This window comes from Penicillium odoratum, assembly GCF_028828045.1.
Source record: "Penicillium odoratum strain IBT 22623 chromosome Unknown utg000008l_segment0_segment0, whole genome shotgun sequence".
Classification (NCBI taxonomy): Eukaryota; Fungi; Ascomycota; class Eurotiomycetes; order Eurotiales; family Aspergillaceae; genus Penicillium; species Penicillium odoratum.
This window is the reverse complement of record NW_026643150.1, coordinates 4,006,244-4,030,535: the sequence shown is the minus strand read 5'-3', so window position 1 is coordinate 4,030,535 and position 24,292 is coordinate 4,006,244. Positions and strand designations below refer to the sequence as shown.

Sequence of the window (24,292 nt, the reverse complement as noted above, 5' to 3'; positions counted from 1 at the left end):
GCAAGACTGGGTATCACAACCCAACACATGCTGACCCGATCTATGTCAACTCGTACATCCGTTCATTGTTTCTCAATAATGCCAAGAAATTCTACCTAGGTTTAGCGTGAGCCAATAACAATCCCAGTTTCTTGGCGTTGTTCTACCTCTATATTCTCCGAAGCTAGTCTCCATAGAGGAGGTTTTGATTGATGTGATTGCGATAATGAAAACTCTATCACAAACAGTCTCTGTTCATATATCAACTGTCGCTAGAAGTGTACCAAGATGGTATTCTCAAATCTCTAGTATTCAGACATGATATCCACAAGTGCAGGGCAGAGTAAGTATCTATACAGTGTCCGCAACCCGATAAACAAGCTTTTGAGCACTAACCTTATTCTCGCGCAACAACTGCAACCCATTTGCTATACCACTCAAACCACCATCCATAACCCTCGGAACAAGAGGCTTGATCTTCTTCTCAGCCAAGAAATTCTCAGAGAGAACAGCAAGCTTCTTAGCAAAAGCCAGATGATCAGGCATAGCAGGGATTTTGTATTCTCCGATTTGAATTGCCTCCCCAAAGAGCGTAGTTCCAACAGTCATGTTAGACTGCACGTCGTCCCGTGGGCACTTCGATGGTCCAAGAGAGCCGTATCGTCCTCCAGAAGACGATAGAGCTGCCGCACAGATCAATGCACTAGACTCTTCCGAGATAGTATCCCAGGCCAGCGTCATGGAATCTTTCGTGTATTCTCGAATCTTCTTTCCGATTTCCGGGTCCTTGTAGTCGAAGACGGCTGCTGCGCCAAGGGACTTCACGAAATCAAAGTTGTGTTTCGAACAGGTGACTATGGGTGTATAGCCAGCCAGTTTGGCTAGTTGGATTCCCATTGCGCCAGTCACGGATGATCCGCCATAGATAAGAATAGGAATCGGCTCGGTGGATTGTTCGTTCATGAATGGGAGGCCAAGGTTCTGGATTAAGCCTTGGCCGGCAGTGTATAGGGCGACTCCCATGGTGGCGGCTTCTTCGAATGAAAGGTGTTCTGGGATTTGTATTTGTAGATCGCCTTTCACAATAATGTATTCGGCGAATGTTCCATCTTCTAGTCGATCGTTGTTGGCGCCACGGCCGTATCCGAAAACACGATCGCCGGTTTTGAATGGCTTTGTCACCGATTTTCCGATTTTCTCGACGGTGCCGGAGTAATCGAATCCTAGTAGTGCTCCTCCAGGAGGGGAGTGACTGAGAAGTTTCCAGTCCGCCGGGTTTAGTGCGACCGCGACGGTCTTCACAAGGATACAGTCATCTGGAAGAGTAGGTAGAGGGCGGCTTGTCGTCACCTCTGCTGTATTCGGACCAATGATGACTAGAGCTTTCTGTGTTGCCATGGCTTTTCTTGTTCGCTTTGGAGGATGAGGTATTGATTTGTGGGCCAACCTTTGTCACTCTTTGAGTATCATCGATAATAGGTTCAAATACTCGTCTTTACTACTTAGCTACCTCCTATTATAAATATAGAATCCTCTGGACTGATTAGAAATACAGTTTGCCGGATGAAAACCATTTTGTGCGCGTCCGAAGTGGATAAGTTATTAAATTGGATTTTATCCAAGGCTCCGCATGGATTATGCCCAGGTGGATCCTAGCTTATTACTAGATCAATTACAGGTCTAGGTAGCTTAAACAAAGATCTACAATTAACGAAAGACTGTAGATCGTGTAAAGTATTCATTATCCCATTCGCCGAATCCAGTTACTATACTTGGAAGAATAATTATACTGTACATTCAACATGAGACCAAATTTAGGGTATGGAACCCGCGGAAGTACTAGGTCAGAAGTAAAAGCAGAAAGCCAGGTCAGGTCATGCAAACCCTGCATCTTGCGTCACCAGCGTAAGAGTCGTATCGTCGGAATAAATCGAATGAAAAACGGAATTGAACGAAAACAGCGGAGCAAATGGAATTTCGTCTCTAGGAGCTATAATCGACAAATCAATTCCTAAAACGTTAGTCAGTGAAAGCACTTGAAAATAGAAAATTAGAGTATCGTATCCGAGACAATGATGACAGCAACATGTAAACAGAAAAGATGAAAGAAACTGGAATGGAATATAGAAAGGGTAATACTGACAACAATCCGATGGTTAAGTCACCGTGAATCTTTGCCTTGAGCTGGATCTCAATATCCAGATTAAGATCCAATCGCAGACGCAGCTGCTCATCCTTGCCATCTGATTTCTCTTCTTTCTGGCCTCCGCCAAGGATTCCACCAACTGCCTTGCCTGCGGACCCTGTCACGCCATTCAGGGCATTCCCTGCCGTATTCTGGACTAGCTGGCCAGCTTGGTCGACACCTCCTACGCCGGGGAGGCCGCCGAGTGGGCCGCCATCTTGTTGCTGTTGGCGGGGCTGGCGTGTGCGACGAGTGCGCTGGCGCTGCTGCGGTTGGGCGTCCATATCGTTACGTGGGACGGATTCGACGTCGGATTCTTGTTTGCGTGTAGGGCGACGTCGACGACGCTCTGGCTGAGGTTCTGGGGCGGCTTCGGGTTCAGGTTCAGGTGCAGATTTTTCTTCTTGCTGATCGTCCTCTTCTTCTGAATCGGGCTCTTGCTTGTGAGGCTCAGATTCAGGTGCAGGGTCTTCTTTCTGCTCTTCCTGGTTCTCGGTGCTTTCTTCCTTGGAGTCTTTCTCTTGTTCTTGTTCTTGCTCTTGCTCTGATGCAGGCGGGGTTTGTTCTTGCTTGGGTGGAGACTTTTTGCCTAGCTTAGGAGGGGAACGCTTTTGTTTGGTAGGAGTAGATGCGGACTCCGGGTTTTGGGATTGAGGATCTTGATCGGCCATGGTGGAAAGAAAAGAGGGAGAAGAAGAGGGGACGAGGGGTGAATATGAAGAGATCAATCACGGAAGATGTGGGTTTAGGGACAAAGCGTCACTGGTGCGAGGCAAAGAGTGGGCTGCAGGATTTCAAAGTAACTAGGATAAATTGACCACGAGGTATGATGTATGTGGGAGACAACACGGGACAGCACTTGTACGCTTGTCATTTATATTCCGAGCCACCTGGAGCGACAAAACCGGTGCTGATGAGCGTGTTTTCTTCCGCCTCCGACGTCAGAGAGTAATGTCTATGCTGTGACCCGTAAAGACGAGGTATGGCACTGCAATTTCGATACCAGGCAAGCCATGTAAAGGCGGGTTTGGTAACAGCGATAATGTGGGGCGGGGGAAGCGATATGACGTCGCTGACAAGGATCAAGTGGAACGCCTCCGTGAAAAGTCAGCAAAGTAGAGGTCCGGGAGTAATGAGATTATGTTAAAGAAGCCTAACCAAGGGAAGTAATCTAGATCCATCAATTAATGCCCTGAACTGCCAATTGACCGAAAAGAAATTGAACTCCACTGTGGTATAATGAACGAATCACATATAAACTCGGATAAATTTTGACACTTGGCAGCCCCTCGATGTCTCCACTTTTATAAATTAAGTCAGACGTAAGACTGTAAAAGAGAAGTTGGCATATGACGCCACTGGTTCAACCCTGATTTTCAACACGGTATATGGAATATACGTGGCCCAGCCACACTTTTACCCGGTTGACACATTGTATGACTGGTTCAACCCACATGAAAAAAACGTTGTTGCCACGGATCCATCAGGGGCCGTTGGATAACTAAGTATAGTAAAAAGTTAAAAACTTATTCGTTGATCTAGTCTTAACTGGCTATAGGCACGTCCCTAGGTGGGACCGATTCATGACGCCGGTGGTCCTGGCTTCTTACAATTATGACGGAGCAATCATACAGAAGTACAGAGTACAGATTGTGCCGCTAACGTCATAATTCTGACTTGATTTACTCCCATCGCTCATATCGATTCAAACTCATATTACCACTTGTTGATTCCTATTTCCTTCTATTCCTATTTCTTTCAATTTTCTCTGGTCCATCTACTATTTGGGCTTCTACTACATACCCTCGGATCGCATTACCTTCCCCCGAATACCAGGGTCATCGTTTTCACTATGGCCACCGCCGAAAAGACAGAGAAGCAGAAGCAGTTCCAAGTACCAGATGACGAGTCTGGTGAGGACTATGATAGTGCCGATGATTATACGGACGATGATGACCAGAACCCTTCCGCCAAGAACAATCAGCTTCAACGTCGCCGTCGGCCACAACAGGCCAAGCAACAAGATGATCTCGATGAATACTCGGACGAAGACGACTACTCGGATGAATATTCTGACGAGTATTCCGATGACGAGGATGTCATGCAACCCAGAAGAGCCATGCAGCCATATAATGGTAACCAGGGCGACCATATTCCGGATGGTGACTTTAACGTGATTGACGAAAAGGGAAAAGACATTGATGAGGAGGAAGGCATGAAGTTGAAGATCGAGTTGAATTTGGAGATTGAAGTGGAACTCAAGGCCCGCATTCATGGTGACTTGACCCTCGCTCTAATGTAAGTTTGAATGTCCCTGGATCCCTACCCTTCCCCATAATGAACTATGCTCAACCGAGATTAGGAGTTGATCACATTTGCCACAGTGCATAAACGGCATTCCAATGCCTCTCTTTCGGATCTCGATTCCCTCCTGACTTCTTTACTCTGATGAGGGTATTCCCCACTCGAATGCTCATGATTGTCACGAATCTCCGATCAATGTTTCGACCTCTTTACTGCAGTTTTCTTTTCTCCTCTGCTTTTGCTTTCATTTCATAGAACCCCGACCTAGTCATCTAATCTGTGATTTCTTTTTGATTATTCTGGGTCTTGTGGTGATCGTGGCGCAGGATTTCAGCACACCGGACCTGTTACCAATACCAAATGTATATATTCCCTTCCAAGGTTGCCGATCAAACTTGAAAAACATTCAATACATAACCTTTGTCAAATCATAACCATTCCTAGTTCTTCCAGAATTGAATTTTCATCTGGTAGATTTTAAAATATCTAAATGGATCGATTGATGTGACCTTGCATGCACATGAGGAAGTGGCAGTATACTGTATGTGCTCGATGGGGCCGAGGGACGTTCGGGCTTGGCGTTGATCAACGCCCGCCAACCTTCAATCTTCTTTGAGAAAGTCTTACCCATTCAACTCGAAAATTTATCGGAGATACAAATCTCTAGTACGACATTACTCCCATCTACCCCGGGACCTCTGCAACCATGTCTAAAGACTTCATCATCAAGCACATGAATGCCGATCATGGCGACTCCCTACAGCTCTACCTGCAAGCATTCAACAACATCAGCGCTCGCGAAGCCCACGGTGCCCAGATTGAAGATCTCACTCTCTCCAACCTAGTCATCCGTGCCAATGGAACCCGCTACAATGTCCCCATTGATCCCCCCATGAAGGATTTCAATGAATCCCGAGGTCGCCTGGTCGCACTGCACAAGGACAGTCTGCAGCGCCTAGGTCGCTCCGACATCACTTTAACTGAGTACCGAGCTCCACAGGGAGTGGTCCAGAATGTGGTCTTTGCGCTGTGTCTCTTCACCTACGTGAGCTGCTTCCAACGCAGCAATCTGCTACCCGGCTCATTCGTCTACGAAAACCTCGGATACAAGTACGTTCCGGACTTTGCACACTTTGTCTACAATATTCAGCCGCTACTGTTCCCGGTTATGGTCGGCATTCATGTCATCGAGTCAGGTCTTTTGGCAATCCTCAAGTTGAAGCCGCATGGCGTTCCAGTCTTTTCGGGGTTGTGGTGCAAATGGATGGCTTCATGTTTTGTGGAAGGGTTTGGATGTTTCCAGCGGATTGCGGCGTTTGTGAAGGAGGAGCGGGCGAAGAAGGGCGGGAAGAGCCAGTAGAAAGGTATATAGAATGCTGGGAAACGAGCTATAAACTCATTAGAAGCCATTCTAGATCATACCGAATGTTGATCATCGATCATCTGATTTTGGAAACCGTTAAGAGTAAAGATCGAAAGGCCCGGGACCAGATATGATGAGTCAGCAATATCGCCCCTCAGGTCACGGGATCCAGAGAAAGTCGCTTACCTAATTATACGCTAGTCTTTATTAAGCCTAGTGTCAGTTAGGGCAACCGCACAAGCGAGCGACACAGTGCGCCCTGCGAAATTCGACGGACTCCACGACCGCATCTTCCAACGACACCCCATCGACAACCGTTCTGCTTTTGGTGAAGGGCTGCAGAACTAGAGGTGAGTTTCCCTCCCGATCGCATCGCTTTCCCTTTCTCTCCCCTTCTGCTTCGTCCGAGTCGACAATCGGGTACCATTCGAGATAAATCCATCGGGAATTATTCGATTTCGAGATCGCCTTTACTCGTCCTTGACAACCCTTCCAACACATCGCCACACCGTTCCTATTATTCGAATTGGACCTTGCATTATCGCTCGAGACGAACCAGAAGTGTCGGAGAAGAGGATTCCTGGAAGCCCACATCAAAGGACCCGAGTTCTAATTTTTCTATTGTGACAACAGACCCTCACATCAACCGCAAATATGGGTATCTCTCGTGATTCGCGCCACAAGCGCAGCGCCACCGGTGCTAAGCGCTCTTTCTACCGCAAGAAGAGGTACGGTGCACCTGTCAATCCAGTTGGATATTTTTGACCCCATGTGTTGTGGGGATGGGAGTCGAGAGTGGCTGTGGTATATTAGGTGTCTTGTGTGGCACTTGAGGAACACACAAACGCCAGAACGCATTTTTTGAATCCCAAATTCTGACTGAACTTCTTCCTACAGAGCCTTCGAGAAGGGTCGCCAGCCCGCCAACACTCGCATTGGTACCAAGCGCATCCACCTGGTCCGCACCCGTGGTGGTAACCAGAAGTTCCGTGCCCTCCGTCTCGAGTCCGGTAACTTCTCCTGGGGCTCTGAGGGCGTTGCCCGCAAGACCCGTGTCATCGGTGTCTCCTTCCACCCCTCCAACAACGAGCTGGTCCGCACCAACACCTTGACCAAGTCCGCCGTTGTCCAGATTGACGCTGCTCCTTTCCGTCAATGGTACGAGGCCCACTACGGCCAGGGTATCGGCCGTCGCCGCCAGGCTAAGGCTGACGCCACCACTGAGGAGAAGAAGAGCAAGTCTGTCACCAAGAAGCAGGCTGCTCGCTACGCCGAGGAGGGCAAGGTTGAGGGTGCCATCGAGCGCCAGTTCGAGTCCGGTCGCCTGTACGCTGTTGTGGCTTCCCGCCCCGGTCAGTCTGGCCGTGTTGACGGTTACATTCTGGAGGGTGAGGAGCTCGCTTTCTACCAGAAGGCTATCCGCAAGTAAACGAAAAAACAAAAGGGAAAACCATACGGTTGGGCGCCGCGTGGGTTGTCGTTGCACGGGTGGTTATCGGAGTTTGAGCTATGTTTACCAGAAAACTTTCATGATCTGGGCATCCACGGATGTGATGTCTGTAGAACTCTGAGCCGTCCATTCTATAGGAATGATTTCCTGTTTACGTTATTTTTTTTTTCTTCACGTTCCTCTAGTCAATTTCTCCAATTTTCCCTCGTAGACTATTCGCTATCTGATCCGATGGGGCAGAAGGGGGCTGTGAAGCGGAGACTTAACGTCTTTTCCCCGCGGCCCATCCTCAAAGCCATCGGAGTTCCATATGATCTTAGCTTTAATTCAATACTTCTCCCCGTTTAATCCAACCTCCATATTTAGCTCCTCAATTAGTCGAGTCCACTACCCACCATGCCCTCGCCTGCGCGGGTTAAAACTCGCATTTGCATGATCTCCGATACCCACACCAACGTCCCTCTCCCAGCCGACGAAAAGAAGCACGCATACCGAGACCCGCTTCCAAAAGCCGACGTCCTTCTCCATGCCGGCGATCTTACCAAGGTCGGCTACAAAGTCGAGCACGAGGCCATGGTCTCGATGCTCAAGGCCGCAGATGCCGAGCTAAAGCTCGTCATCGCCGGCAACCACGATCTCACCCTCGACGAAGAATACTTTACCGATTTCGGCTACACACGGCACCGCAAGCCCATTCGCCTCGGCGCCGCACAACCAATCCTCGAAGACGACGAGCAGTCCATCACGCAAACAATCCGCAATGGCGCCGTCCCTCCCCTCTCAGACCTGAAAGCCTACGTCCGCCGCATCAAAGACCTCTGGACCAACCAATCCGCCCGGGATGCAGGCATCCGCTACCTCGAAGAAGGCGTACACTCATTCACACTATCCAATGGCGCAAAACTCACCGTCTACGCTTCGCCATACCAACCGGAATTCTGTCGCTGGGCTTTCGGCTACCCCCGCAGTGAAGATCGCTACAATCCTCCCTTTCCAGGCACCAGCTCCAGCTCCGATCCACCTGCCAACCCGGTCCCTGACCACCCAAATATCGATATCATGCTCACACATGGTCCACCAGCTGGTATCCTCGATCAAGTAGGAACGGGCAACATAACCGACCGCACTGGAATATCATCAGAAAACCATGTAGGCTGTACGCATCTTCTCCGCGCTGCTGAACGTGCTCGTCCCCGCATCTACCTTTTCGGACATATTCATGAAGCATGGGGCGCAGTGCGCGGTACTTGGAATACCTTCGCCGACGGCGGGGTCGAGCAAGAGCCTATTATTGTAAAAGAAGAAGAGATGGTCGAGAACCGCGGCGCGTTCTATGATATGAGCGAAAGCGGAGAGAAGCCGCTGGAGTTTGGGAGGGAGACTTTGTTTGTTAATGCTAGTATTTGTACACTCTCTTACAGGCCGGAGAATGCGCCTTGGGTTGTTGATTTGGATCTTCCTCTGGCTGGACTGAGGCCACTCTGAAAGAGATGCATGTTCAAGTGGGTTCATGGATTTATTGGGTAGAGATTTTCTTTGCTTTTTGCTTTGAGGCACATCTTGTGCAATGATTATGAGATATAAATTGAATGAGCGGACTTATGGGCCTAGGTAGATCGACAAAAGAATAAGATTGGTTTCAAGATTAACATTTAAGTGGGCCGTTCAAATATATAAATAATCACATCGAGTAGAGGCGCTCATATTTTCATTTCAACGCCAAGTCAACAATTGATTGGAGTCTTTTGCATATATGATTCAGTCAAACAAATATATATCTACGTATTTCATGACTTCAAACCATTATCTCTGGTGCATGTACCACGGTACTTACACAGTGGTGCCTGCCAATGATGTGCGTTCATAGGGGTGACCGGACCAACCGTGAAAAATGTTGACCAATACCGCCACGATTTCGAAGGCATTTTAGAGAGGTGCTCCAAAAGAAATTAACATATGTATAATATATTAATCGGCAATCAAATCGGAGAGTGTGGTTGTACAGCCAATTTCGAATACTACTGTTATGCGGACGATATGAGCTAGTGACGTATCCGACGAGAGTTGGGAGCAAGCAGGGAAGCGCCTACTAATGTAAATTTAGTATTATCGGACAACAAACAGTGACAGATTCGCAAAAGTAAATCTCCACTATGGTCTGCTAGTGAGCGACGATCCTATTTCAGATAGATAAAACACATCAGACCATGCATACATGATTTATACTCTGTGTTTGTACTACACTATTTGCAGATCATGTTACACTACAGCGCACTATACTCCGCATACTGTAGCACCTTACCTAGAAGGCCGATCCTACGGCTGAGGTATCTGTCACCAGACCAGCGCCGAGATTTCCTTGACTGATGCGTCATCTTGAATAGGGAGAGCTCCGTCGAGCGCTATATATTCCACCGCGCTGCTCCAGTCTTACCAAGTCAAAGGGCCTCCATCCTGGACGAATACTTCCATACTTCATGACCATAACTCCTCGAAGCGTGACTCTTATCTCAAAGGTCTTTTCTTCATAAAATGCTCTTCAAACAATTCTTTACTGCCGCTCTCTTTGCTCTCTGCTCAGTTGCCGCTTTGCAGACAGACCCCAGAGATGTTCTATCGAGGGCCAACGAAGCTAAAGGGCATGGTTGCCCTAAGCATTACTACCGGCATGATGGTGGTTGCTGCAAGTTTCGTCACATACGCCGAAAATATTACGACTGCCACCCATTGTGACGATGATAGCCCTTTGTGAGTGATCGATCATTAGCAACTATGGTCAGGGCTCGAGCTACGGCGTATTTAGGGGTCTGCTGTGCCTGCTTTGTCTTGAGTACGATCGACTTGGGCAAATTTAGTTCCTTTAAGGGCTTGGGAGATTGGAAATTAAACCGCTTACTCAATGGATAAATTCTGTACTGGATTCTTCTGAGGAATGCGTGGTCAACATTGCAAGTATAGGGCAGGACTTCCCTGGATTATTTTTTTAATATCTTGATCAATTTTCCCTACAATTGTCTTAGCTATTAGTTTTAAACAACTGTTTGGCTTACTATTCCATCTGCCCCAGTGTAGGTCTTTTCTGGTTATTTTTTTTGTACAGTATATTATGCGAATGCAAAGGCTCTATTCTAAGTCCTGCTAATCTATTGCCCTCTTTGTTAACATTGTTATATTGATATAATGTATAGTAAATAGTCAGACGCCTAATAGGCCTCTCTAAATCCATCAGACTACCCGAATGAGTACCCAGAAGCCATTTTCTCCTAGGTTTTGGGCCCGCGGCCATACCCAAAACTAAGCCTTTCCAAGTGCAGCTGCTCCCAATTTAGTTTTACTCATTTTTTCGATGCAGTTATACAAAGTTCCTCCGCACATATAGTGACTGTTGCCGAGGCTCAACTAATGCGTCTAGTTTATTAAGCAGCTTCTCCGGTATTATAGAAGATAGCCAGAGCCGTAGTCTATGTTAGTCATGGACAACGCATCCTTTCATCACTCTGCACGAATAGAGCCAATGCGTTCAGAGGCTGATATGACATTGGTGTATTTTCATTCATATTCTCCAGGCCTGGATCCCATCAAATCAATGAAATCTTTTCCTAGGCTAAAAGGCATTGGCAGTCTTACGATGAGAATCCGGATCAAGGATTCGATAAGTAACAGTCCATGCAAACCGAACAAACGAAGAGAAATTACGAAAGATGGCAAGAGTTATCTTGCTCTTCCTCGCGTCCTAAAAGTTCTCGTCACACGCAGGCTTAGCCTGGCTGGTCCTTCCTCTAGTGGATAATAGAAGCTTGGAAAGTTTCGTACAGGAGTGAATATTTACTTTCAATTTGCCAGAAAGCGGGTGGGTGAACCATGCTACAGTATCGAAGTCCTGCATACGTGGAGTAGGGATCTGCATATTGACAAACCATGGAATCTTGCCCAGCACACTTATCTTGACACATCACTTCCTAAAGTTCAATTCTTTATGTAAGGAGAGGAAGTTAGCTGGCGATCGCCAGATCTACAAAACAATTCTAAGTGGTTCCATGAAATTTCGCGGTAATATGACGACAACTAATCATTACGATAACAGTTCTGCCAGAGATTGTAAGACGGTGAGCCAAACCGACCTAGCACGTGTCGGGATTAGTTTCTCCGAATCAAAAAAGAAAGAGTTTGGAGGTACATACAGTATAGCTGAACTCGAAAATTACTGTATACGTACTGCACTTACTTTGACGGGTGGGGACTTCCTATTCTGGTTGCCGTCGCTTTTATGAGCGCGCTCAGACTTAAGGCTCAGTGAGTAATTTTCAGTCTGGGCTCAAGCTCAGTGATATATCACGTGATTCTCATGACTCAGTGAGTAAAAGCGGCGAGAGAGTGAGCACTAATTCGTTAAAGGAAGTCAAGAATCTTCAAAGGAATTCTTTCATGTAGGTATCGGTGAAGTTCCGAGTCCTCAACTTTTGTAAATTGACACAATCTATGTGGTATTTTTGACTGAAAAGAATAGCAATGCAAAATGTCACTCCAAGTCCCGAAGGACATGCAGAAGAATAAAATATACATGAGGCCAAACATGCCGCGTGCTTTCGATCGTGAATCATCACATCATAGGCTTCTCCATGGGCTTGATGATGCCCTGCTTGACTATGACACGAGGCTTGGTTCCACTCTGGTAGGTATCCTTTGTGGACCACTCTGGACCCAAAGGCATACGCAGCGAGCGTTCGTACTGTGCCTTTGTTTCGTACTGGTGAGGCAGTTGGCTTGCCATGTACTTGACATTCTGGGAAATGTTAGTAAATGCCAATGCGTAGTTTGAAATTAAAGAACATACCTTCTTGACCCGCTTCTGGTTGATGATGACGCGCTCGAGTTTGGCATCCTTGCGTTTCTCGGGCTGGACACCTTTCTCTGTGGTTAAGAAGCGGCGCTTATTCTTCTTGCTGACACCATCGCCGGCCCAGCTACCCCAGCCATCGAGAGTATTGTCCACGACCTTATCGCCTTCCTCTCCAATGGTGTCTAACTTTTCTTGCTCGAAGTCTTGGACGACCTCGTCGCCGGCAAACGCTCGCTTAACCAGGTCATGGTTCTTCAGCAGGATAGGGACATTATCCTCATCATCGCTGTCGTTGTCTTCATGAGCGCGCTTCTTGGAGAGAGCTGCCGTTGCGGATTTGCCCTTCTTAGATGAAACACCTGTTTGCGCGGGTTGTGGTTGCTCGTCCTTGAGAGAGATATCCATAGACTCCTGAGCATCTACACCGGTATGGCGACGGTTGGTCCGTTCAGTTTGAACCAACCAGGGATTCTCTTCTTCGACATTCGCCTTTGGCTGTTGGCTGAACATCTTGCCAGAGACCTTGGAGTTGGTCTTCGGGTCAGAGGCGACAGGCTTTGACTTTGCTGGACGATCAACCACAATGTCGACATCTTGGTCCTCGTCATCTGAGCCAGGTCTCTCCTCGAATTCGTTCTTGAGCAAGGGCTTCGTTTGAGACTGAGCGTCGCTGTTTGCTGACTGGCCAAACTTCCGTCGACCAACCTCTGACTCAGCGTCGGACTGTGATTCCTCACCATTCAGCTCACGGTTGAGGCGTCTGAGTTCTGCATCATTCGCTTCCTTGCGAGCCGCATCTGCGTTTTGCATGAACTTCATCTCGAAAAGGGCTGAATGCTGGCCCTTGGGGAGCTCGGCAGGCGTCTCGTTCTTCAGAGCGCGCAGCTTCTTCTCTATCTTGCGCTTCTCAACATCTGAAGCATCTGAAGCCCAGGGATCCTCGTCCTCTGATTCCGAGCTAGATTCCAGGTAGGTATCGTCACCACGAGCCACACTCTTTCCTTCAATTCGTCTGCGGAGCTCTTCTTCACGGAGAGCCAAGTCGGCCGCATTGTTACGGGCATCTTCATCCCAGGCAGTACGGCCAGTCTCTTTCAGGCTCTTAGCCCACTTGCTGTCGCGGTGTTTTGAGCCCATGCGAGCCTCGGCACGCATTCGCTCGTTCTTCTCAATGTCCATTTCATCCATATCCACACCGGCTTCCAAAAGAGCCTGCTTCTCCTGCTGCTCAAGACGCTCACGTTCCTTGCGATGAACACGGCGGTAGGACTTGCTCTTGATTTTCTTAATTCGCTTGGCACGCACCTCCTCACGGAAAAGCAAATCACGTCGTTTCCGTAGCTCAGCACGGCGAGCTTGAATCTCCTCGATAGGCAATGTGCGAGCTTGGATATCCTCGAAGCCTTGGATTTCCTCCTCAACAGACTTGCCGTGTTTCTCGGCCAATCCACTCTCAACGAGAATGCTCTGAATAGTGTTCTCCAGATCGTTTGTTGGCTTCGCTACATCCATGCGGTGGACTTGCTCATTATCCGGATCGGGGAGAGGGAACATAAGGTGGTCGGCTCTGCGGTTGTGCTTGACAGTTTCGATCCAGCGATTCAAGGTCTCTTTACTCTTCTCGTAGGCCGCAGCGCGGTCAAGTTTATCTTGCTGGCGTTTCGCCAAAGGAGCATCGAGCTTGCCCGGGATACCAGCGCTGGTTGTTTGAGGAGTAGCATCGACATGTTTCAAAGAGCTCTTGAGGCGAGAGTCTGTGATCGAGGGAAGGAGATCGGCAACAGTCAATTTCTTCGAGGAAGTCAAGCCATATTCGGTAGGCTTGCTCTGTTCTTGTGATTTTTGTGTGGATTTTGTGCGACGTCCTGTTTCCATAGAATTGACAAAGTCTTGAAGCTTACTCAAGCCGTCGTTCTGACCATCGAATTCGTCATCGTCAGAGAGAGATAAACCGGTATCATCGCTCTGGTCCGACTCGCTGTCTGCCTCAGAGCCTGAATCCTCTTCACTGTCATCGGATACCGCCTTTTTCGATTTGGCGGCAGCTTTCTTTGCTTCAGCCTCTTCCTCTGCAGTGTTCATATCCCAGGCAGTAAGAAGATCCACCGCATCTTCACCAAGGTCATCATCTTCTTCATCATCCTCGGACTCCTCAGACACATCAACGTCCTCGGATAGACTGATCTCTGCCCGCTTCTTTGCAGGCTTTGTAGGCTTGGGTTTGGACTTGTTGCTAGAGCTTCCGCGGAATGTAAAGCCCTCGAATCTTTCCTCGTCACTCTCTCCGAGAGCTTCGTCACTGTTCAGAGATTCATCGTCATCACTGTCCACCTGTCCCAGTTTCCATTCGTGACCCTCGCTGTCACTTCCGCCGTTGATACTGCCTTCTTGTTGAGCGTTGTTGAATCTGCGGCGCTTGTAGTCTGGGACTTCACCATCTTCGTCCTCGTCTTCATCGTCGTTGCGGTTGTGGAATTTGCGTTCCGAGCCATCATCGTAGAATCCTAAACGATTCCGGCGAACACCAAGCTTGGTAGTGATTTGTTTCTCGGCGATAGAGAGCGCATTAATCGCACGGGTGCTCTTGCGCTTCGGTGCTGGTCTGCCTTTGCCTTTGGAGGCATCCCGATCTTTCGGACCCCGCAAATTGGTTTGCTGGCGAGGCATGATTGCGATGTAACGGAATGATCGCAAATAATGAAAATCCAGGAGACTTGGTACCGTACAGTAATGTACAAGAATGACCAAGTTCCCGTGTTAGTTGGGAAAGAGTTTGGTTTGAGTGGTCCGTTCAACTTTTTTTGGCCGCGAAAAAAAAGTTCTCGGCGTGGAGATTGGCGGTCTGACCGCCCGGACCTGGGATTTCTCAACTTCAAACTTGCTCTCTGTTGCCCTCTCCATCTTGCCCACAATTTACTACTCACCAATATGTTTAAAGCTTCACCTTCTATGATGGCGCGTCTGCGCTTCACGACTAAGTCGGTCAATGGCGGCTACTACAAGGGTACGCGGACAGGATCGATGGGTCACTTTGACAAGAAGGGCAACTACGTGATCGACTGGAAGAAAGTCCGAACCTACGTGGTTCCTGATGATCTGGCAGAATTCGATGTTTGTGCAACTCAATTGAATCGAACCTTGAGTAACTGCTAACCCAAAGTCAGCTCACTCCATTTGTCTCGAAGAAGGTGCAACCCAAGCGTGACCAATATGTCAAACAGATCACCACCCGAACTGGCCGCACAGTCACTGTGGTTGACAGCCTGAAGGGCCAGGACTACATTAACCTCTGGGGCGACAAGAATGTCGAGGAGGTTGTTGCTCGCGAGACTGCCGAAGAAGAGAGCAAATCGGGCTCATCTCGGCCCAGCCAATAAACACATCCGAAGCATACCTTTATATCCACCGATTGTTAGTATGCATCTACCACTGGCCACTTACCAAAGTCTTCTAACAACAATTCTTAGGGGCTACCCAGGCAAGAAACGCACCTTATCGCCCACCCATTCCCCTCCGACGGCCTACCTCCTTGATCTACTCCTCAAATGCTCGCTGGCCGATCGCACCCTCTATGTATTATATGTACAGCATACTCAAATGAATATAGGCCTTGACCAGACCTTTCAGCATGAAGTGTCAGTGGATGTCGACCTTATGCATGTTCCAATCATCAGACCTTTGGGACAAAGAGAGTTAGAATGCAAAAATGGAGCATTCTGGACCAGTTTCTATAGAATATCCCTGCAAGACAATTGACTCAACCTTGTTAAATGTGAAGCCAAATAGTCTTGTGTACATGATGTTCATGTCCCTTATGAATAACCAAATCACCCTAACCATACTTTGGCTGGTGCGTGAATTGAATATCACATCATGAAATCTCACCGCCCGTGGGCAATATCGGTGCGTGTGCATAACACCGATAAGGTCTCACGTATCGTATCCATGTCATAGTTCTTCACACTCGCATTTAATGCCCAGCGAGATGGGCTTGCATCTCTTCTTTTTTCTTGCATCGAAAGCGACTTGATTTGATTAGTTCCACCCTCTGAAGCCTTTCACTTGCCTCCGGGTAAGCACGCCTTGACGATGTTCCAGTCCTTTACCGGAAGCTCTCGTCGTCCGCGGCAGGTGAATCTAAGTGGCCGCAACAACAATCCCTTCGGTGCATTCCCCGGAAACTCTCCAGGCCGGCCGGCTCCGCATGCCTCAAACCCACAAAGCGCGGTTGCCATTGCACAGCAGGAGCGGATACAGAGACAGCTGGACAGAAATAAACAGAATGCGGTCCGGAACATCCAGCGAGTGTGGCGGGGTTCCAGAAGCAGGAGGAAGACATACAACGCTTGGAGGTCGGAATGGGACACAAACGAGCGGGCGATGACAGATGCGATGGATGCCGTTGGAACTGAAGTTGGCTCGGCAAATATGGCACTCCCCTCACGTCGATCTGCCCCGTATGCCACCGCAGACCAATGTCTGGGCCAGCTTCGGCTCTTGGTCCAGTTTGTATTGAAAGGCAACGTGGGGGCAGACAGGCGAGATGATGTATTGCGTTTGGTGTACTTTGTGGATGCCTTTGAGCAGACTTTGCAAAGTTTGCCTACGATCGCTACCGAAGGTGAATGGACTCAGCTCCTCAAACGACTGGCCCTTGCTGTGCTGCGTGCACTGAAGTCTGCATGGACCTCCTTTACTCCCACCGCTGCTGTTGAGCCGTTACTTCGAGGAGCAGTTCTTCTAGTCGAACTGATACCCAAGCAAATGGCCACCATTGCTGATAATTATTACGATGCTATGGCTTTCTTGACCACAAATTTTTCAAATACGCAACCAGCCGATCCACGAGTGCTCATGATAGAACCGAAAGCTCTTAAAGAGAGCGTTCTTGCTCTTTTGCGACCCATCACCTCCCAAACTATGTCTGCATACGAATCTTTCGCAACCTCGTATCTCACCATTCCAGATCTTGAGAGACACCTGGGGAAACTAGATGATTTGGCCAATCAAATCAACTATCGTATGCTTGCATTAGCTGTCTCGTCTCGCCTAAGCCCGACTTCCAAGGGTCCTCGCACCTTAGATGACACAGAGGCTCGGATTTGGTTGTTTTCATACTTGGTTTTCTTCCACAGATATGCCTTGGGTGGTAAAGCCAACAATCGACCAGCAGAACTGGAGTTTATAAGCGTCATTTCTGATTTGCTCAAATCCACGGCGACTCATCTTGTGCAAGGCCTAGAGGCGGAAGATCCAAGTGATCCAGACTCCCTACCAGGCGCGCAACCCTTGCACCCGTTCGTCAAGGAGCAACTTACTGGCCTGGTCAACCAAAGTAGCGTCACTGGACTTCTTTCTCCTATCCGATCATCACGTCTGACAAGCCCGGCCTTCACAAGCGCCGAGTCTGACGCATCAAAGGAGGCCAGGATTTTAGCTACATATGCATTGACCCTGTTGAGAATCTTCCCGCGCCGTGGAGATGACATCCGAATGTGGCTGTATCTGGGCTCAGCCCCATCTGGGGACCATGTCTCCGGCCAACCAGATGCAAAAGTACCAGCCATCAAATATTTCTGGCAGGCATCTAGATCCAGTCGAATCTTTCAGATAATCAGCAGTGACTCAACAAAAGTGCTACCACTGCTACAACCGCCCCGGGAAGCCACAGATTCTGCCACCCAGCTATGCCATGGTCAAAGGGATCAGGAGTGGACCACTATCCTCCTCTTCCTTGAGCTCTATACATTTGTTTTGAAAGTCATGGATGATGATGAGTTTTTTTCTAACAATTCTTCTCTCACATCTTCAGATGATGCAAAGGTTTCATGGACAAGGGAGAGCGCCTTGCCTCTGGACGATGTAAAGGAGATGACGATCTTTCTCAAAAACCTGGCATTCACTCTTTACTGGGATGCTGTCGATTTGAGTGAACCAGAGCTTCGACCTACTGCAGTCAGTCTTAGCGCTTATTTCAACAACATTTCCCAACAAAAGTCCGATTCTACTCCTCTCCCAAGCACAAAAGAGCTTGAGGCAAAAAGCGAAACGACCTACCTCCCCGGCGTTACTGGAATTCCACTAGATTACTTCAAAGGGCTCGTAACAGGATTGCTTCGAATGTTACATGAAAGAGAGTAAGTGAAAGTTCCGAATCCGATTGATGCTCATCGTGATATTAATTATGGCTGCCTTCATAGCTCCCGTCGGAAGTTCCTTCCAAATGGCCACTGGCTAATGACCAGTCGATTCGATATGGACGGTTTTATTAACGCTGTTGTCGCGGAAGAAGAGAAGAGGCACGAATTCCAGGCTCAGGCAGACGACCCTGACAACATTAATCCTCTGGATGAGGAGGAGGATCGATATAACGAGATCTCCGGGATAATGGGAACCAGTCGTGCTCAACAGACCATCCACTTTGAAGCCCTAAGACGCCACCAGCGAAAAGCTGCCCGTACGCGGATTTTGGCGGCTATCGCACCCAGATTAGAGATCCTTCGAAATATGCCGTTCTTCATTCCCTTCAAAACCCGAGTTCAAATCTTCCGCCAATTCATATACCATGATCAGCACCGCCGCCGAAACGGGTTTGTGGAGCCTGATCTTTGGCGCGTATCCATCGCCCAGGACACATCAAGACAGACAGCCGATGGACGTTTACTCGCGCATGAGATTCTTGGTCGACACCAGGCTGAGATCCGACGAGAGCATATCTTTGATGATGCGTTGGGCCAGTTCTACCAGCTGGGTGATGGCCTGAAAGAACCGATCCAAATCAGTTTTATTGATCGGTTCGGCACCAGGGAAGCGGGCATCGATGGCGGTGGTGTTACAAAGGAGTTCCTGACAAGCATTACTAGTGAAGCATTCAAGGTCGAAGGTGGCCTCAACATGTTTTCAGAGAACGATCAGCACCTGCTGTATCCTAACCCCACCGCCGTTGAACAATGCAAGGAAGAGATGCGAGAGATCGGGCTGACAGAGAAGAGCACAGATTGGACTGCAAACATTCGAGAGCTGCTCCGCCGATACGAGTTTCTCGGACGCGTCATCGGTAAATGTCTCTATGAAGGAATCCTGGTTGATGTTAACTTTGCGCCTTTCTTCCTTCTAAAATGGGCGTTAACTGGCGGCAGCGGATCTGCCTTGAAAGAGTCCTCCTATCGGGCCAATCTCAACGACTTGAAAGATCTTGATGCAGCTCTGTACCAAGGTCTATTGAAGCTGAAGAATTACCCTGGCGAAGTTGAAGATTTTGCACTCGACTTTACTATCACCGATACCATTCCGATGCCGGGATCTAACGATAAAACGGTCACAAAGGAGCTGAGACCCGATGGCTCCAATATCCCTGTCACAAACCAGAATCGCCTGGTTTACATCTCCTACATCGCACGATACCGACTCCAGGCACAACCAGCGCAGCAAACAAACGCCTTCCTTCAAGGATTAGGACAGATCATTCAACCTTCTTGGCTGTCCATGTTCAATCAGGCTGAATTGCAGACTCTGGTGAGTGGAGAAACAGGTGTCATCGACGTGGAAGATCTGCGACGCAACACGCAATATGGTGGAGTCTACGTAATCGGCGATGATAATCAGGAACACCCTACCATCCAGATATTCTGGAAGGTATTGCACGAGATGACCTCTGAGGAACGACAGAAGGTGTTGCGGTTTGTGACCTCTACCCCTCGGGCCCCACTGCTTGGATTCAGTCATCTTCATCCACGATTCAGTATTCGAGACTCAAGTGATGACCAGGAGCGGTTGCCAAGCACAAGTACGTGTGTGAACTTGTTGAAATTGCCACGGTACTCCAATGCCGAAACCCTCCGAGCGAAGCTGTTATATGCAGTGAGCGCGGGAGCAGGATTTGATTTGAGTTGAGCGATTTAGCCGGGCTTTGATTTTATTCTTATAAATGGTATGATTCTGTCTTCCTCTTCAAAGATCATTTACTTAATATTACCTTTGTTCAACAATACCTGATCGCGCTTCGAATATGCATAGATAAAGTCTGTGGGGCAAATACTGAGCAGCTCATTGGCTGGGGCAAGAGGATCTGCCGAGGGTAAGGAATGTGAATTGTGGACACAACAAAGCCCACGGTATCTCCATTATCTTTCGGTATCTACAGGATATCATGATCTTGAAATCCTGAAGAATTCACTATAAACGATATTCAATTCAATTTAATTTAATATCATTTAATTTAATACGGATTTACATCTACAAATCCTTCAGGATGTGATCATTGCGCCACGTTCTCCTTATCATGTGGCAGATCACGTGATCAAGTGACAAAGAAAAAAGGAAAGTTCAAAGTGTATAAATGTCCACCGCCTTCCTAATGAAAACAAGTGGGGGCACTCACCTTGCGACTGAGTTTTCTGGAAAAAAACCGCCTTCACAATACTTTTCCCTCCCCATCCCTCGTCTGCTTTCCCCCTCTCTTTCCTAGGGAACCCTTTTCTTCCTTTCGAACCTCTTATCGAAAGTTCTAAAAAATTTCAAAAAAAAACCCAGAAAACCTTCGAAAATTCAAATCCCTATCTTATCTCCCCCTCCATTGTGCGGTGTGTTGAACTTCTTTCACCCGTTCTTCCAGGTTGGTCGCGCCTCTCGAAGCATCCCCCTCTTTCTGCCCACGTTGCCTGTTCCACTGCTCTGCCCTGAAAGAGACGTGGTGTCTCTGATTTGAATTGCATCATCTCCTACTGCTCTGCGGCTTTCACCACGATTTTGAATATCCTTCCGAGAACACAAACATACTTCTTTGTTTTGTGAGGACCGGGTGGATTGTACGGCACCTTCCCCTTACAAATTCCTCTCTTTCATCTCGACAGCATGACATTTCCCCAATGAGATAATATGGAGACGCCGTGTAACGTTGAGAAAAGCACCCTCGTTTCTCCATTCACGAGCCCTTTTGGATACCTGCTAACCCAATTCCAGTAAAAAAGAAAATCACTCAAAATGTCTGCCGAAGCCGCCACCACTCCCACTGTCGCTGACAGCAACGCCAACGGCACTCCCGAGGCCGCCGCTGCTCCCGCCGCCGCTGTCGCCGCCGCTGTTGCCGCTGAGACTGCCGAGGGTGCTAACGCTCAGCCTCACTCCGCCTCCCTCTACGTTGGTGAGCTCGACCCCTCCGTGACCGAGGCTATGCTCTACGAGCTGTTCTCCTCCATTGGCCAGGTTGCTTCCATCCGTGTTTGCCGTGACGCCGTTACCCGTCGTTCGCTCGGCTACGCCTACGTCAACTACAACAACACCGCCGATGGTGAGCGTGCTCTTGAGGACCTCAACTACACCCTGATCAAGGGCAAGCCCTGCCGTATCATGTGGTCTCAGCGTGACCCCGCTCTGCGCAAGACTGGCCAGGGCAACGTCTTCATCAAGAACCTGGATAACGCCATTGACAACAAGGCTCTGCACGACACCTTTGCTGCCTTCGGTAACATTCTGTCTTGCAAGGTCGCCCAGGATGAGTTCGCCAACTCCAAGGGTTACGGATTCGTTCACTACGAGACCGCCGAGGCTGCCAACAACGCCATCAAGCACGTCAACGGCATGCTTTTGAACGACAAGAAGGTCTTCGTTGGTCACCACATTTCCAAGAAGGACCGCCAGAGCAAGTTTGAGGAGATGAAGGCCAACTACACCAACATCTACGTTAAGAACCTTGACACCGAGATCTCCGATGAAGAGTTCCGCACCATGTTCGAGAAGTTCGGTGAGATTACTTCTGCCACTCTCAGCCACGACCAGGACGGCAAGAGCCGTGGTTTCGGATTCGTCAACTACTCCTCCCACGAGGCTGCGCAGGCCGCTGTCGAGGAGATGAACGAGAAGGACATCAAGTCCCAGAAGCTCTACGTTGGCCGTGCTCAGAAGAAGCACGAGCGCGAGGAGGAGCTCCGCAAGCAGTACGAGGCTGCTCGTCAAGAGAAGGCCTCTAAGTACCAGGGCGTCAACCTCTACGTTAAGAACCTGACCGATGATGTTGATGATGAGAAGCTCCGCGAGCTCTTTGTTAGCTACGGTACCATCACATCTGCCAAGGTTATGCGTGACAGCCTGACCGACCGCTCCCCCAGCCCCGACTCTGAGGAGAAGGAGGGCGAGGCCAAGGAGGAGAAGTCCGAGGAGAAGACCGAGGAGAAGACCGAGGAGAAGAAGGAGACTGAGGAGAAGACCGAAGAGAAGGCCGAGGAGAAGACTGAGGAGAAGACTGAGGAGAAGACCGAGGAGGGCGAGGAGGCCGAGAAGGGCGAGAAGAAGCTTCTCGGAAAGAGCAAGGGCTTCGGTTTCGTCTGCTTCAGCAGCCCCGAGGAGGCCTCCAAGGCCGTTACTGAGATGAACCAGCGCATGGTCAACGGCAAGCCTCTGTATGTCGCTCTCGCCCAGCGCAAGGATGTCCGCCGCAGCCAGCTCGAGGCTAGCATCCAGGCCCGCAACACCATCCGTCAGCAGCAGGCCGCCGCTGCCGCTGGTATGCCCCAGCCTTACATGCAGCCCGCCGCTGTCTACTACGGCCCCGGCCAGCAGGGTTTCGTCCCCGCCGGTCAGCGTGGTGGTATGCCTTTCCCTCCCAACGGCATGGTCATGGGAATCCCCGGTGGACGTCCCGGCCAGTACCCCGCTGGTTTCCCCCAGGGTGGCCGCGGTATGCCCCCCAACCAGCAGCTCCCTCCTAACTTCCAGGGCATGCCTATGGGTATGCAGGTTCCCGGCGGTGTTCCCAACGGTATGGGCTACCCCATGCAGGGTCAGTTCGGCCGTGGTGCCGGTGGCCGTGGTCAGGTTCCCGGTATGCCCATGGGTAACATGCGTGGTGGTCCTGGCTTTGGCCGTGGTGGTCCTCAGATGGGTCGTGGCCGTGGCCAGCCCGCTCCTGCCGGTCAGCCCGCCCAGGAGGGTGCTTCCTCCAGCGGTATCAACCACCAGACTTTCGCCGCTGCCCCCCCTCAGCAGCAGAAGCAGATGCTTGGTGAGGCTCTCTACCCCAAGATCCAGGTCCAGCAGCCCGAGCTTGCTGGCAAGATTACCGGTATGCTCTTGGAGATGGACAACACTGAGCTTCTTGGACTGTGAGTTTACCCCTACCCTCTGACTTCCATTTGACATGTACTGATATCTTTCTTTTAGGCTCGACGAGGAGGATGCTCTCCGCGCCAAGGTTGACGAAGCCATTAACGTCTATGATGAGTATATGAAGAACAAGGGTACCGAGGGTGAGCCGGCTGGCGAGACCAAGCCCCAGGAGGCCGCCAAGGAGGCTTCCTCGGAGGAGAACCAGTCCTAAGGGACTGCTCTCGCAACGGTCGAGCGCATCAACGACGGTCGTGATTGGATATCCCGCTCACGCATCGCCTCTCGGAAACTTGGATGCACGTTTTCATGACCTTTTTTCTTTCTTGTCTTCTTTCTTTTTTACATTGACACCTTTTTCTGGCTCTTTCCCCCTGTCCCTTCAATCCTGATATCCCTCGATTTGAAAAGTTCTTTTTTTTGTGTTAGGCAGTGTCACCTATTTGGTGTCTAGGAACGCGGCACGACATTGATTCTCTCTTTCCTCCGCTTTTTTTTATCTACCTAGTACACATTTTCGATCCTTGTCTGATCTCGGGTGACAAGCAACGTACAGAGGGAAAAGGCATAGTATTGGGGGGTCGGTAAAAGTTTTCTTAGGCGCTGGATGGGGGTTTTTCTATCTATCTCTTTTTTTTGGGAGGGAGTTGTGACGTTTTTCTCTTCCTATCCCCCAATCTCTTTTCTTTTCCATCTCGTCTCCCAGTATCTGTTTTTCTCCTACACTAGTGTAACATAAGAGTATGCTTTCAAATGTTCCACGTGGATAGGTATATGCTGTCTCCATTTGCTGTACCTGGGCTCGAGGGCACAGTACTCTGATCCGATTGAGATGGCTATGACCCGACTTTGCTTCAGTATTACCTAGCAATTTCCCGCATGCAGTATGAGTTTTAGTCAATTTACGTATTTGCGTTACATCCAAATCAATAGCAACTCGGTGTTTGTTTACCCCTGAATTAGCGTCCACTAGCGCTTACATTAAGCAGAGTCAGCACTAACCTTGGTCAACTTACAAACGCTTGACATGATAAATATCGTGTTGAATCAGACCATGAAATAGGGCCCCGC

General features: G+C 49.2%; 10 protein-coding genes across 10 annotated transcripts; 7 read left to right on the top strand and 3 right to left on the bottom strand.

The window, feature by feature from the left end:
• Positions 1 to 330: 330 nt before the first annotated feature.
• N7520_011744 (zinc-binding alcohol dehydrogenase family protein) lies at positions 331 to 1,377 on the bottom strand (the record flags this gene model as incomplete). Its single annotated transcript, XM_057145677.1, has 1 exon — positions 331 to 1,377. The coding sequence occupies one exon, from the start codon at positions 1,375 to 1,377 to the stop codon at positions 331 to 333; it is 1,047 nt and encodes a 348-aa protein (XP_056991431.1).
• Positions 1,378 to 1,962: 585 nt separating this feature from the next.
• Positions 1,963 to 2,835, bottom strand: N7520_011743 (uncharacterized protein; the record flags this gene model as incomplete). The annotated part of the gene is made up of 2 exons (XM_057145676.1): positions 1,963 to 1,969; positions 2,123 to 2,835. The coding sequence occupies 2 exons, from the start codon at positions 2,833 to 2,835 to the stop codon at positions 1,963 to 1,965; spliced, it is 720 nt and encodes a 239-aa protein (XP_056991430.1).
• A 1,181-nt stretch (positions 2,836 to 4,016) lies between these two features.
• N7520_011742 (uncharacterized protein) lies at positions 4,017 to 4,466 on the top strand (the record flags this gene model as incomplete). The annotated part of the gene is made up of 1 exon (XM_057145675.1): positions 4,017 to 4,466. One exon carries the CDS (start codon positions 4,017 to 4,019, stop codon positions 4,464 to 4,466), a length of 450 nt encoding a protein of 149 aa, XP_056991429.1.
• Positions 4,467 to 5,174: 708 nt separating this feature from the next.
• Positions 5,175 to 5,828, top strand: N7520_011741 (DUF2470 domain-containing protein; the record flags this gene model as incomplete). Its single annotated transcript, XM_057145674.1, has 1 exon — positions 5,175 to 5,828. One exon carries the CDS (start codon positions 5,175 to 5,177, stop codon positions 5,826 to 5,828), a length of 654 nt encoding a protein of 217 aa, XP_056991428.1.
• Positions 5,829 to 6,485: 657 nt separating this feature from the next.
• On the top strand, positions 6,486 to 7,260 carry N7520_011740 (40S ribosomal protein eS8; the record flags this gene model as incomplete). The annotated part of the gene is made up of 2 exons (XM_057145673.1): positions 6,486 to 6,559; positions 6,729 to 7,260. The coding sequence occupies 2 exons, from the start codon at positions 6,486 to 6,488 to the stop codon at positions 7,258 to 7,260; spliced, it is 606 nt and encodes a 201-aa protein (XP_056991427.1).
• Positions 7,261 to 7,677: 417 nt separating this feature from the next.
• N7520_011739 (uncharacterized protein) lies at positions 7,678 to 8,766 on the top strand (the record flags this gene model as incomplete). The annotated part of the gene is made up of 1 exon (XM_057145672.1): positions 7,678 to 8,766. One exon carries the CDS (start codon positions 7,678 to 7,680, stop codon positions 8,764 to 8,766), a length of 1,089 nt encoding a protein of 362 aa, XP_056991426.1.
• A 3,115-nt stretch (positions 8,767 to 11,881) lies between these two features.
• N7520_011738 (UTP14 family protein) lies at positions 11,882 to 14,788 on the bottom strand (the record flags this gene model as incomplete). Its single annotated transcript, XM_057145671.1, has 2 exons — positions 11,882 to 12,064; positions 12,116 to 14,788. The coding sequence occupies 2 exons, from the start codon at positions 14,786 to 14,788 to the stop codon at positions 11,882 to 11,884; spliced, it is 2,856 nt and encodes a 951-aa protein (XP_056991425.1).
• A 261-nt stretch (positions 14,789 to 15,049) lies between these two features.
• On the top strand, positions 15,050 to 15,498 carry N7520_011737 (mitochondrial 54S ribosomal protein mL41; the record flags this gene model as incomplete). The annotated part of the gene is made up of 2 exons (XM_057145670.1): positions 15,050 to 15,232; positions 15,286 to 15,498. The coding sequence occupies 2 exons, from the start codon at positions 15,050 to 15,052 to the stop codon at positions 15,496 to 15,498; spliced, it is 396 nt and encodes a 131-aa protein (XP_056991424.1).
• Positions 15,499 to 16,210: 712 nt separating this feature from the next.
• N7520_011736 (HECT-type E3 ubiquitin-protein ligase) lies at positions 16,211 to 20,014 on the top strand (the record flags this gene model as incomplete). Its single annotated transcript, XM_057145669.1, has 2 exons — positions 16,211 to 18,258; positions 18,322 to 20,014. 2 exons carry the CDS (start codon positions 16,211 to 16,213, stop codon positions 20,012 to 20,014), a joined length of 3,741 nt encoding a protein of 1,246 aa, XP_056991423.1.
• Positions 20,015 to 21,103: 1,089 nt separating this feature from the next.
• On the top strand, positions 21,104 to 23,435 carry pab1 (polyadenylate-binding protein; the record flags this gene model as incomplete). Its single annotated transcript, XM_057145668.1, has 2 exons — positions 21,104 to 23,220; positions 23,279 to 23,435. The coding sequence occupies 2 exons, from the start codon at positions 21,104 to 21,106 to the stop codon at positions 23,433 to 23,435; spliced, it is 2,274 nt and encodes a 757-aa protein (XP_056991422.1).
• Between the last annotated feature and the right edge of the window lie 857 nt (positions 23,436 to 24,292).